General features: G+C 38.8%; 1 protein-coding gene across 1 annotated transcript in view; it reads left to right on the top strand.

Annotated features, from left to right (window-relative positions):
• LOC121317338 (ALK tyrosine kinase receptor-like) overlaps positions 1–13,105 on the top strand; it is a 29,265-nt gene that overhangs the window by 2,775 nt on the left and 13,385 nt on the right. Inside the window, exon 2 of the mRNA XM_041253170.1 lies at positions 9,643–9,687. Within this exon, the coding sequence (XP_041109104.1) occupies positions 9,643–9,687 (45 nt within the window). The remainder of the gene's footprint in view (positions 1–9,642; positions 9,688–13,105) is intronic.

Genomic DNA, 13,105 nt, shown 5'->3' with positions numbered 1-13,105 from the left:
AAAAAATTAATTGCATTTGGTTTTAATTCTATATCTTTAACAGAAGCCCTTTATTACTAAAAACATTTCTCTGATGCCTTTTTAGAGACATTATCCCAACTGTGGAATGAAGTCTTTGTGGGGAAGATATATATATAATTATTCACATTAAATAAAGATGAGACAATAACATAACTTGGTGATAGGTGATGAACAGTCCAGCTGTTATCCTTAATCTTTTTTTTATTTGTTTCTTAGGTAATTTTACAAAGCAATCTAAAATTGAAACCAATGATGGCTGCTTTCTTATTCAAATGGTTGCATGTTGTATGGTGTATTATAGTCATTTTAGCATCCAAATATCATATACATTTTAACATAGAAAAAAGGCAAATCCTACCATTGTAGAAAAAATAGAAACAATGCATATTTGAATACACTTTTCTTGAGCTGTGTTAACACAAAATTAGAATACGGAATCAAAAGACATAGCAAATTTAGTTTGCAAGTCCTGATGAATAAAAATCTGCCATCATATTGAGAAGATGGAGACTTTGTGGCCCATGTTTTTGCTGTATTGCAGGTTATCTTGGATACCAGAGATAAACAAGTATTCAGTGAACACTTTATTGCACCTGCTGACCCATATATAGAAAGACATGCACATGCTTCTCACCTCACTCTCCTAGAGCAGGAGGTGTCACAGTTTGGCAGTGTCTTGCAAAAACTCTCAAGCTGGTGTGAATATTCACAACATTTAGAGTGTTTATTATATTGTATGATCTCATGCAATAAATATACATTTTTGAAAGGGAGTGTAGACTTTCTATAGGCACTGTATATCTCTCTCTCTATATATATATATACAGTGCCTATAGAAAGTCTACACTCCCTTTCAAAAATGTGTCACCTTTTGTTGCCTTATAGCCTGGAATTAAAATGCATTAAAAATATATTTTTTTCATTTATCTATGCATCCTAACCCACAACTTCCAAGTGAAAAACAAATCTAGAATTTTGTAGAAAATTAATTAAAAATAAAAACTGAAATAGCTTGGTTGGATAATTCACATGATTTCAGGATAAATTCAGCAGTTCCTTTGTGTTTCTTTGGCTGGGTAGTGCATTTCAAACAAAGTCTCAACCATGAGGCACAGATCAGGGGATGGGTATAAAAAAATATCAAAGACATTGAATATCCCTTGGAGCACAGTCAAGACGATTATTAAGAAGTGGAAGGTGTATGGCACCACCAAGACCCTGCCTAGATTAGGCCTCCAAACAGGATGACCAAGAAAGAAAGAGACTGATCAAAGAGGCTACCAAGAGGCCAATGGCAACTTTGCAAGAGCTACAGGGTTTTATGGCCAAAACTGGTCAAAGTGTGCACGTGACAACAATATCTCAAGCACTCCACAAGTATGACAAGAAGGAAGCCATTACTCAAGAAATCCCACCTTGAATCCCATTTGAAGTATGCAAAAAAACACACTGGCCTAAATGCAAAGCGTTATGTTTGGCGCAAACTCAACACAGCGCATCACCCAAAGGACACCATCCCTACTGTGAAGCATGGTGGTGGCAGCATTATGTTATGGGGATGTTTCTCATCGGCAGGGACTGGGGCACTTGTCAAGATAGAAGGGAAAATTAATGGACCAAATTACAGAGAAGTCCTTGAGGAAAACCTACTGCCCTCTGCAAGAAAGCTGAAACTGGGACGGAAGTTCACCTTTCAGCATGACAATGACCCAAAGCACACAGCCAAAGCTACACTGGAGTGGCTATGGAACAAAAAGGTAAATGTCCTTGAGTTCCCCAGTCAGAGCCCCGACCTAAATCAAATTGAAAATTTGTGGCATGACTTGAAGATTGCTGTCCATCAGTGCTCCCCTAGGAACTTGACAGAGCTTGAACAGTTTTGTAAAGAGGAATGGTCAAATATTGCCAAGTCTAGGTGTGCAAAGTTGGTAGAGACCTATCCCAACAGACTCACAGCTGTAATTGCTGCCAAAGGTGCTTCCACCAAGTATTAACTCAGGGGGGTGGAGACTTATCCAATTATGATCTTTCCGTTTTGTATTTTTAATATGTAATGTTTTTTTTCTCAATAAAACCTTTTTTCCCTTAACAGTGTGGAGTATGGTGTGTAGATAAATGGAAAAAAATCCTCATTTAAATGCATGAAACTCTGAGGCAAAGTTCAAGGGGGTGTAGACTTTCTATAGGCACTGTAAATATATATTATAGCAATCTCAGTTAACACAGGCAAGTGCATCACACAGGGCGAGGCAATCCACACACAGGCAGAGGGTGGGCACAAACCCGGGACCTCTCACACTAAAGCATAGCACCGATACTACTGTACAAAAGAGCCGGCTATATCGGGAGCATATATCGGGCTTATGTCTTCATGTGTAATTACATCACCTACCAGCCCTGCTGCTGCCTTCCCTCATGTGTGCTACACTTTCTCCTGCCAGTCTCAATCCGTCCCAGACTTGCTCACCAGGCTACAGTCCAAAGAGTGTGTGCCGTGGCACCTGCATCCCACTCTGACACCAATTTAACGATCTTGGATAACGCAGGCAGGTGCATCACACAAGGCAAAGCAGTCCACACACAGACGGAGGATGGGTGTAAACCCAGGCGCTCTCGCACTAAAGCATAGAGCCAATACCACTGTACAAAAAAGCCTTCTCCTTTGCAAGGAGCTTATATTGGGCTTATGTCTTCATGTATGATTACGTCACCTATCTTTTTGTAAGAAGTGGCTTACCTTCAGTCAGAATTAGTGTATTACAGAGATTGTTCATCTGTGCATGGGAGATCACATTATAGATATTTACGATGACTCCCTCATGTTAAAAGCAGTTCAGCCTGAAGATTGAATGCAGAAAACCTGTTGCTGAGGTAGTTTGGAACATGTTTTTCTCTTGGATTTACCTGATTTTCACTGGTGGGTTTTCTTTACGAAGTACAGACTAGAGAAGTGTGGAGATGTGTTACTGTTTACAGTTTGACAGCTCACGTTGGGGTGGTGCTTTGTTGTTGGTATTATTGAGCATGTGTTTCCCATACGGCTGGATGAGCCCACTGAAAAACATTGCTTACCAGTAAATATAATACAATATGTAGAGGTCACCATCTGGCAGTGATGTAGTCAAGCTGGAACATGCAGAAACTTAGTTTCGGTACTTTTTGCTATAGGCAGAACCTTGACTAAGAATTAACTTAAGAATCTTTGCCACTCTATTTTCAGTGCTTAGGCACCAATGAAGCAATCTCTTTTCCTTGGGGGAGTCAAATTAGTCTTTCTGTGCCTTGCCTCTTGAAAAAATAAGTATACGGTTCCCTACATGTCAGTCTTGATGGTACACTCCAAATCAGAGTCTCTGATAACCAGCACACTTTTTAAATGTTGCAGTCAGGAGTCCACGCATCTCCAGCACAATTGTCTGATTCAATGAAGAAAATAATAGGAACATCTATTACAAGTTAGTACTGTACTACTTTAAGAAGGCTAACAATTTTTTTTGTAAAAATGTTGATGAAGAAGACAACACACGTGCATACTAGTGGACATAAACCCAGGTTTAAAGTTGCTTTGTATATTGGTCAGTGCAGAGATCCAGAGATTGGAATGAACAACTGCCCTTGCAACTGGTTTAGTATGGCACTTTGTGCTCTGGAGGTAACATTGTAAATGTGCAGGGAGAAAAGGTGTGTAATATAAGCTTTGATTTGGTAGGGTAGGAATAAGATGTGAGTGGGCTGTAATGTGTGTCTTTGACTTAGCTGGGGGAGGGTAATCAAGCGCAGTCCTAAGATTATTTATTTATTTATTTATTTATTTTTTTCAACATCCCACCAAATTTTGGGTGGTTAAAGCCATTAGTCGGTTTTTGGCATATATATATATATATATATATATATATATATATATATATATATATATATATATATAAAAGCATAAATAAGTGCTTCCCATGTATTTAAAATAAAAAAAGGATGTGATATACTATACAGGGCATCATGATGATTTAAGTTCTGCCCAGGTGATGACCTCGTAATTGAACGGAACAGAAAAAAAAAAAAAAACAGTCATGATAAAAACAGTCAAATAACCAAACCCCCAAAGACAACATTTACCAGCTCTAGATTCTTTCAATACAAGCCAAATTTGGCTGGGAAAAACGCCAATCTGGCAGCACTGATCAAGCGGGAATAGTCTAAAAGTCGCATGTGAGATGCATGCATTACCTATTAAATGTTACCTCAAGCTCAGTGTACAAATAAAACGTGAATTTGTAGAATTTGTTCAAGAAAAATCTATATTTTAATTGGCATTCAAATTTAGGACTAACCACTGCCATCTGGAATCTTGTGTTCCATTGGTGTTATGCCACAAATAATAAGGACTGACCAAATCATTTCCAAAGGGTTGAGTGGAGTAAAAGTTCATTCCGCATGAGTGGTTTTAGTGAATTGTATTCTTGTTTTATTTATAAAGGACCCTGCAGAATTCCTCTGTGTGTTCCACAATAACAGATGTAGAATATCTTTCAAACCACATAGCAGACACCAGGAGGCACAGTATCACAGTACAATGTTGACAGAAATATGATTAATTTTTAAACAGTAAACTGGGACTGTACATACAGCTACTTAGTTTGATTGTGACAAAAAATAACGCTATGAAATATTTTTGCAATTGATTATATGTCCTGTGGTGCAGTAGAAATAAAAATGTATGCTCCTACTGTGCTGACATAACAGTCCTCTGAGTTCTGCTATTGTATTCTCAAATAGCCAAGCAACATCTGTTATGATACATTGTGACCTTAAACTTTGTTAACAGTGGAAACCAGAAGCCTAAGGTTCTGGTACCTAAAGAATTAGTAACAGTTGTGTATTTGTATTTCATACTTTACCTTATCCTAATTTGCATTGGACTCTCCAGCTTTATCATTTCAGATTGAGATTTCAAGTAGATTTCAAGTTTTTTTATTATTATTTTGGTGGTTGGCCTCATTATTGTAAATTGAGGTCAACTGACAAGTATAAAAGGACAGCAGTCAGTCGGCTCTAGGCTGTTGTGTGAAGAGCCTATAAAGAAACTTAACAAAATATACTGTGTGTTCCTTTTGTTTCTATAGTACTGTGTGTGCAATTATATTTGTTGTGGCTGGTAAATGGTTTAGACATCCAGCAATGGTTTAGGTTCATGACGTGTGTAGTCAGCACTCCAAAACGGAGTTAGGTTTTGCTTTACTGTTTTGTTTTGTTTGTGTAAATTAAAACTGTAATTATATATATATATATATATATATATATATATATATATATATATATATATATATATATATATATTTTCCACCTCTGTCTCGTGGAGACAGAGAACGGTCCTGCTTAATAAACTGCACATTATTTACTGTTAGCTTTCTCAAGTTCAGCAGCAATATTTTGTTTATATGATACAAGATTATATCTTTATTGATACTGACTTTGACTAACATGAACATTTTCTGTTTATTGTAGTAGGGTTTCATAACAAAGTACATGCTTAGTCTTTTTAAAACTATATTATTGCAATATGTGTCTGGCAAGTTATTGTAACAAAGTGATTCTCCATGCTGCATTAAGCTGATGGGAAATATTTTAACTCCTGTAGAGCTAAAATAGCAATCTTTCTGGAATGCATACTGTTGGGGACTTTAATGTACCTGTTGTGCAGGTGTTTAGATTTTGTATGTATAGACATGTGATATCATTCTGGGTAATGGGTATATATATAAAAATCCAACTGAGGTTATGGAACCTGAAACAAGTAATGTGATAGGTTGCGCAAGGTTCCGGCTGTGGGGGTATAATATTATATATATTATATTATATATATATATAAATACAGACAGCTGGGACCTTATCACATATTAGAAATCACTGCACTGCCTCACATTCCTTCATGGTATGTTCAGTAGCCATCTTGTTTACCATTACAGTTACAGTAACTATAAAACCAAGTGACTAACTACAGTACCTGCAAATATGTAAAATGCATTGTTTGACCTGGACTATAAATGCAATAAGGCCCTTCAGGGTGTCCTTATACGTCCAATATATGGACTTCTCGGGGGTATACTGTCAATATTTCGAAATATCACTATTTCCAATGGGAACACGGGCAAATGTGTGTCTTTTCGTTCACATAAACAGTATAATCGTAAATCTCAAAAAACTACTCACTTCTAAATCTTTTGTAGTCATTTTTGTATTACTTTAGTATAAATACATATTAATTTGGATTCATATGTTGTTTTTTCTGACTTTATGTGAACGAAAAGACACACATTTGCCCGTTTTCCCACGGAAATAGTGATATTTTGAAATATCACTATCCTGGTCACAAAAGCAAAGTTTGTGGGGAATAATAGCCATTTTCTATACTTTTGAGGCATAAGCAATTAGGAAATAACACTTACTACCCAGGAACAAAAAAAAAAAAAAATGTGTTACACGGTGTAATCAATCGTTCAATTGGAGTCTCGGTACAACTGCACATGAATTAATCAAGTGCAGTTCCCCATGCTCATATATTACTACATTTTACTTGCACGTGAAGTGCTGTGCAATCTGTGTAAATATACATATACATTTTAAACACTTGTGTTACACAGACACGTTTATATCCTGTGTACCAATGTCTATATACCAACATTTAAAAACACCACACGCAACACATAACAGATAATATACACAGGGGCGGGAACTTTGTCACATATACCCCCCCCCCCCCCCCCCCCCGTGCAAAGCACACATGGCCTCAATGGCCACCTCCCCCCTTAAAAGCCCAAAAGTCTAGCACAAAGTCCTGGGCCAGGACCGGAGGCTTCAAGGGGCTCACAGGTCGTAAGGCTGTCAGCAGCAATGTTAACAGCGGGTGCCATTCTCCTGCCAGGGTAGTCCTGGCAGCGGAAAGGCTGCTTGGTGGGTGGTCTCCTTCCACAGGGAAGAAACTGCAATGGGAGCAGGTCTACACACCTCCCCCACGATCTCCGGCAGCGAAACTGCTGCTGGGGGAGTGGTCTCCAGACCTCCTCCCCCTTCTTGTGGGTTCCGGCCACAGTACTTCCGGCTGTGATGCGGAGCAACAGGCAGCCCCAGGCGATGCGAGGTGGCGGGCAACCCCAGGCGATGCTGATCGGCGGGCAACCCCAGGCGATGCGGAGCGGAGGGCAACCCCAGGCGATGCAGAGCGGCGGGCAACCCCAGGCGATGCGCTCCGGAAAGCAACGTACTTCAACGGGCAGCCCAAAAGGTGATGCGGAGTGGTGTGGTAACTCAGCGATTACTGTTGTGTTTTATTACTGATGCAGCGCTGCGGGTTGTTTCTTCGTTATTGTACCCCGCCTACGATGTGATCGCTGGGGACCACTAGTTGCATTGTGTCTCGGAAGGCGTATGCGGAGCGGCCGGGGCACCCAGGCGAGATGCGGAGGTGAGAGCGACGTGTAGTCTACCCTGGGAACCCTGACAACGGAGTCACTTGAGAGGGGGACTGAGCGGTGGGACCTAGAGGAGAAGGCGCTGGAGAGGAAAAGGGGCACCTATCACCTCTGGCAGGGGAGAGGGAGCCTCCCTCTGGAGCTGACACCAGCAGGCATTCTTCCTCTGCTGGTTGTGTTGGTGGAGGCTCTGCCTTCCTCTTCCCCTTTCCTCTTTTCTGCCTTCTCCTCACCTTCCTCTCCTGGGCCAGTTCCTCCTCTCCATACTGCGTAGGGCATATGGCTAAAGTGTGCCCATATGCCCCACAGCTCTCCAACTGGTCATATCCATTGGGACAGTTCATTAATGGCTAACTCTGCTGCGAGGTTCTTTAAAAAAACCTCCCAGCTGATGGTGGGGGAAGACTGAGGTGACCCCTGCTCCTCCCTCTCCTGATGGACAGGGCAGCGGGCCACATAGTGCTCACCTCCACAGTTGGGGCATAGTTGGGGTAGCTGTCCGAGGGGGTACCAGGGGCAGTTGGTCCTGGAATGCCCAGGCTCAGCGCAGCAGTAACACCCAGGCTGCTGTTCCTCCAGCTGGTATTGTGGCTGCTGCCTTCTGCCATTCTTTCCCATCTTTATTACAAAATTCCTGTTGTTGGTTGTTGTGGTGGTTTTTTTTTTGTGTGTTTGAAAGCAACAAAACCAACTAACAACTTTGCAAAAACACCTCTCCTGGTCTGACGCTTGGAGGCGCTGTTAATCCCACGCAGGACACCATGTGTCACAGAGACGGCCGAAGTGGGCGGTGGCTCAGAACCAGGAAAAGGAATGAATGACAGAGAGGTGTGGTTTGGTGGAGCTGAGCGAATGTTTCCGCTCAGCATTTAATAAACAGAACAGAAAATAAACGGTTGTAACAATACAAAAACAGGACACGGCACATTCGCCAAAATAAATAGACAAACAAAACGGACTAAAACAAAACAAACAATGGACTAACAAACAAAACACGGTGAGCAGATATTTTAAATATTATTCACACAATTATTCACTTATTACCTCCGTCTCCAATCCCGTTCTCCACTCACCGAACACCCAACCCCGAGTATGTGAAAACATGCTGCTTTTATGCAGCTGTACCGAGACTCGACTGCTAATCAATCATTCAATTGGAGTCTCGGTACAACTGCACGTGAATTAATAAAAGTGCAATTCCCCGTGCTCACATATTATTACATTTTACTTGCACGTGAAGTGCTGTGCAATCCTCGTGCCTAAATACACATATACATTTTAAACACTCGTGTTACACAGACCCGTTTATATCCCGTGTACCAATGACTATACACCAACATTTAAACACACCACACGCAACACATAACAGATAATATACACAGGGGCGGGCACTTTGTCACAGGGCCCAAATATTTTTTAAACCAAAGTTTTCAGGCAGTCTTCTGTCCGTTTGTTACAGTTTGCAAAGAATAAATGAAAAAACACAAGATATTACTTCATTTTCTAAACTTAAATAAAAATATTCCAACAAATAATGATATAAGACTAGTGTGTCAATGGCTGATGTGTTGGAAGCAGTCACGTTTTTTAATTAATATAGAAACTGCAAATGTCTGTAATTATATTTTTTTTTTGAAAAAGATGTCAAAAAAAACTACGTTAGGTCAGTTCAAACGCAATCCAGACTAGAGTTTAAAGTAATCAAAAAAAATGGAGCCTTCAGAGTACGCAACTAGCTCAGCAAGACTGTTGGACAAAGCCTACAAACCTGGATAACCCAAAACTCGATAATATATATTCCTGCCAGTCTCCCCCCCCCTCCCCCCATTATATTAATATAAATAGCACTGTACCAGCTATAGTAGAGCCTTACGGTGCACTGACGCATACTTTCTAAGATGGCAGGGTCCCAGATGGCTGACATACGGATAGCCTATCGTACGGTGGCATTTTTGATCTCCCAAAAAACTAGAGGGGTATAACAAATTATTACCAGGCATTCTTAACCCTTTTCCTTAGAGAAAAGTAAGCCTTAAATGTATTACTACCCCAGCAACCCATTCGGCAGTTTCAGAGAATATGTGCACCTATTCTTTGCAATATACACAAACAATCATAGCGTAACCCCAGTACTCACACATAAATTTCTCTTTTATAGGATACAAGCAAACCGAACCCGGCACCAAGAACAACTCCCTCTCAGGTAAGTCTTTTCTGTTTTCCTTTACCAATCCCTCGTTCGTATTTATAACGTATACAGTGTAACAAATACAGAAAAACAGTCATAAGCACCAGAGTCACCGAAAATAAGTCGCCCCTTGCCTTTTTGCGCATGCGGGAATTTCTAAATTTAAGGGGGAGGTTCATTGCCATCTCCATGAAGCTTGCAGGAAACCATAGTTTTTTTAAGAAGTAAGAGGTACTGCAAACAGTGTTTTTTTTTTTTTTTTTTTTTTTTAAACTGTAACATTTGTCATTTTAAATATCAATGTTTTATATATAAAAATATAACGTTTGTCAAAGTCGTTTTGAATATAAAAGTGTTACGTTTAATGTATATTTATTTTATGTAATGTAATCATCAGGAGATTGATTGCTGTATTTGAATAAGCAATGTGTTTTTAACAAAAATAAATGTTTTAAAAACTTATTTTTGATAATATAATTCAATGTAGTTTATATTTGTGGGTACTTAAAATCACCCCTTGACAAACATTTACTTCCTGTCATACGTAAACAAGTATTTTTTTTATTACTGCATTATTTATTTGGTTAGTGTTTGCCCTGATCCAGGGCGACTTCAGAGTTTGATTAAGTGTTATTTAACTTATTTAGAGGTTTATGTAGGCTCACTTGAACTAAGTTATAATACCACTGTGCATTTGCTCGCGATTTTGAACTCCAGAGTTGACTTAGCCATATGCTTTTGGTAATTGTCATGTTGTAAGATAAGGTTTCTGCCAATCAGCCTACAAACACATGGTACAGTATAATTTTGCTTTGTAGAATGTTTTGAAACATGGCTGCATTCATTCACTTTTCAATCAAATCTCTAGTCTGCACTGTTAAAACACCCCCATATTATGATCAGACCATCCTGTTTTACTGTTACATAGGACACATACTCGCTGACACAAAAATACATGTTTTAAAAATGTCCTTTTGTTAGTATCATTTATATTTGTGTGTAGTTAAAATCATTTCTTGTCAAACGTTTAATTCTTTCAAAAATGTTATTGTCATAACCAAAGGAAGTATTTAAGCTTTTGTAAGTTCCTTTAAAGTTTTTTAAGTTATATTAATATCACTGTAAATTGCACTGATCCTCACTTCTACACTAAAAGTCTCTATTAGTGGTATTACAGGAACAATGTGATAATTACTGTGTAAAGCTATGTGAGAATTCAGTCTTCACCTAAAGTTATTAGACTTGTTTTATTACTATGTTTATGTTGTACACCAGCTGTAGCTCCGTATAAGAATACTTATTGTACCATAAGTTAAGAAACGGGAGAATTGAAAATTAAATCATAAACAAAATTTAAAAAAGGTTTAATCTCAGTCCCCTCCATCTGAACCAGCAGACAGAGGTGCTTGGCAGCTGCAGGTCTAGCCCAAGTGTTCTCCTGGCATGTTGCTCCCCCCAGTGCACAAAACCATGCCCAACAATCCAGACAGAGGTGTCTCTGAAGAATCAACTTTGATGTTATTTGATGTTATTTACAGTAGGTTGATTGCAACAATTACAGACTAAAACAACTTTTTTTAGGAAAACCTCTTTATAGGAAAAGTGTACCTGCATGAAACCAACAGACTGTACGTTTATTATATCAGACGTGTAACATATGTGTGTTAGTGTGTGTGTGTGTGTGTGTGTGTGTGTGTGTGTATTCTATCCAGACAATCAGTAATAGCAAAATTATGACCATGCTTGTTACAAATACTCGTTTGTACTCAGATTCAGGCACATCCCCAATTAACTAAAATGTTATTTGCAGTAATTTCCTCATAGTAATGCAGTGTATTTATCATGGGGATTTACAGTACCTATCAGTACTTTCTCATTATGCTTCAGTAGACTTTAGTGTGTAACCTGTAGCTGGAGAAGTCAAGATATTGAGAGAGGGTGGGGGGAGTGAGTGATTGTTAAATTGGATTACCTCAGGCAGTTTTATTTATTTAACATAAAAGCACCATTGAAGAGTTTTTACATTCAAAAAGCTTCTACAGAGACATCACCATAAGTTGCATTCCTTAAAATTTAATATAGCATGAAACTACTGACATTAAAGATAAAAACCAGAAGCTAAAAATATCTGACAAGTGCCTCAGTTCTTGAAACTGTATGGTTGAATTAAAAAAAAAACTCTTGTATTGCATAACACAAGTATGATTTACTTACATAAAAAAAAAAGTTTGATGTCAAAATTGACTTCTAGTTGATGAATGTGGAAACACATTTGGATAGGTGTTTTTATATTGTCAGAATTCCCACCAATTAACAGGTATGCATTTTTGGCAACATAAATATTCAGTGTATTTTCTTTATTTCCATGGCATGTGCTCTGTTCAATTTAGTTGAAAATTAATTAACTACAATTAGCACGCAAAGTAGATAACTAAATGAGACTGAGAGTCAGGAGTTTCTCAGCTCTGATTTTAGAATCACAGCGCGATTTACATCATTCAGCTAAAACTGAGTACTCAAAAACGTCCACTCTAGAAATGTAATCAGTCTAATTAAACAGCGGTGGAGCTGATGAGATACAACCATTACCCCCTGATGCTCTGTAAATAGACCTGATAAACTCAAAAGCAGTAGTTCAGGTCTAAACCCTCATGTTCCAGGTGAAGTGATGAATTCAAGGAGATAAGGCTCTGCTGTGATGAATAGCTGATGTGTTTAATGATGTGCCAGGAGTGGGGAAAGATACTTGGATTTATAATAAGACAGGTGTCTTTGGATTAATGCCAAAGATGTAATGAATGTGCATGAGTCACAGATTGCTTTTAGCTGTTTTATTTATTCAACAATTTCCTGAATACCTGACAGTCCCAGTTATGATTGTGACCATGAAGAGGTGCTTCAGCTCATGTTAAGGCAGCTGTTATGGGATAGGGCTGATATTCCAGTTTCTACCACAAGTGTGAGCTTTATTCTGTTTTAAAATGAATTCATTTAACTTTTCTATGGATTCAATTGATAGGGGTCCTGAGTCAGGATGCCTCATATCATGGGGTGTCACATATGGAATGGGAACCCCTGTATGACAAGTTGAATATGTTTAAGCTTTGGGTACTCAAATTGAGTTATGTCTGTTCGGCCTCATTAAAATGCAGAACACTGACCAGTGAATCTTTTTTTAAAGACTGATTTTTCAAGATAGTTTCCAGATATTCTCTTACAGTAAACAGTGCTTTGAAAAAACATAATCAGCTTGTAACCCTCTTTAATAAGCTGAAAAAGATTTCATGGCTGCTGTGTTTTCATTTTTCAAAATGATCAGATCAGCCAGCAATGCTAATGTTTTGAGATGAGTTAGGAGGATAGAGGCTTTAAGATTGGGATTCCAGACTATTGATTAAATCGTTCTGATGTGAGAAAAAGCTGGGCAGCCATA

This window comes from Polyodon spathula, chromosome 6, assembly GCF_017654505.1.
Source record: "Polyodon spathula isolate WHYD16114869_AA chromosome 6, ASM1765450v1, whole genome shotgun sequence".
Classification (NCBI taxonomy): Eukaryota; Metazoa; Chordata; class Actinopteri; order Acipenseriformes; family Polyodontidae; genus Polyodon; species Polyodon spathula.
The sequence above is the reverse complement of the archived record's forward strand: the minus strand, read 5'-3'. Positions and strand labels throughout refer to the sequence as shown.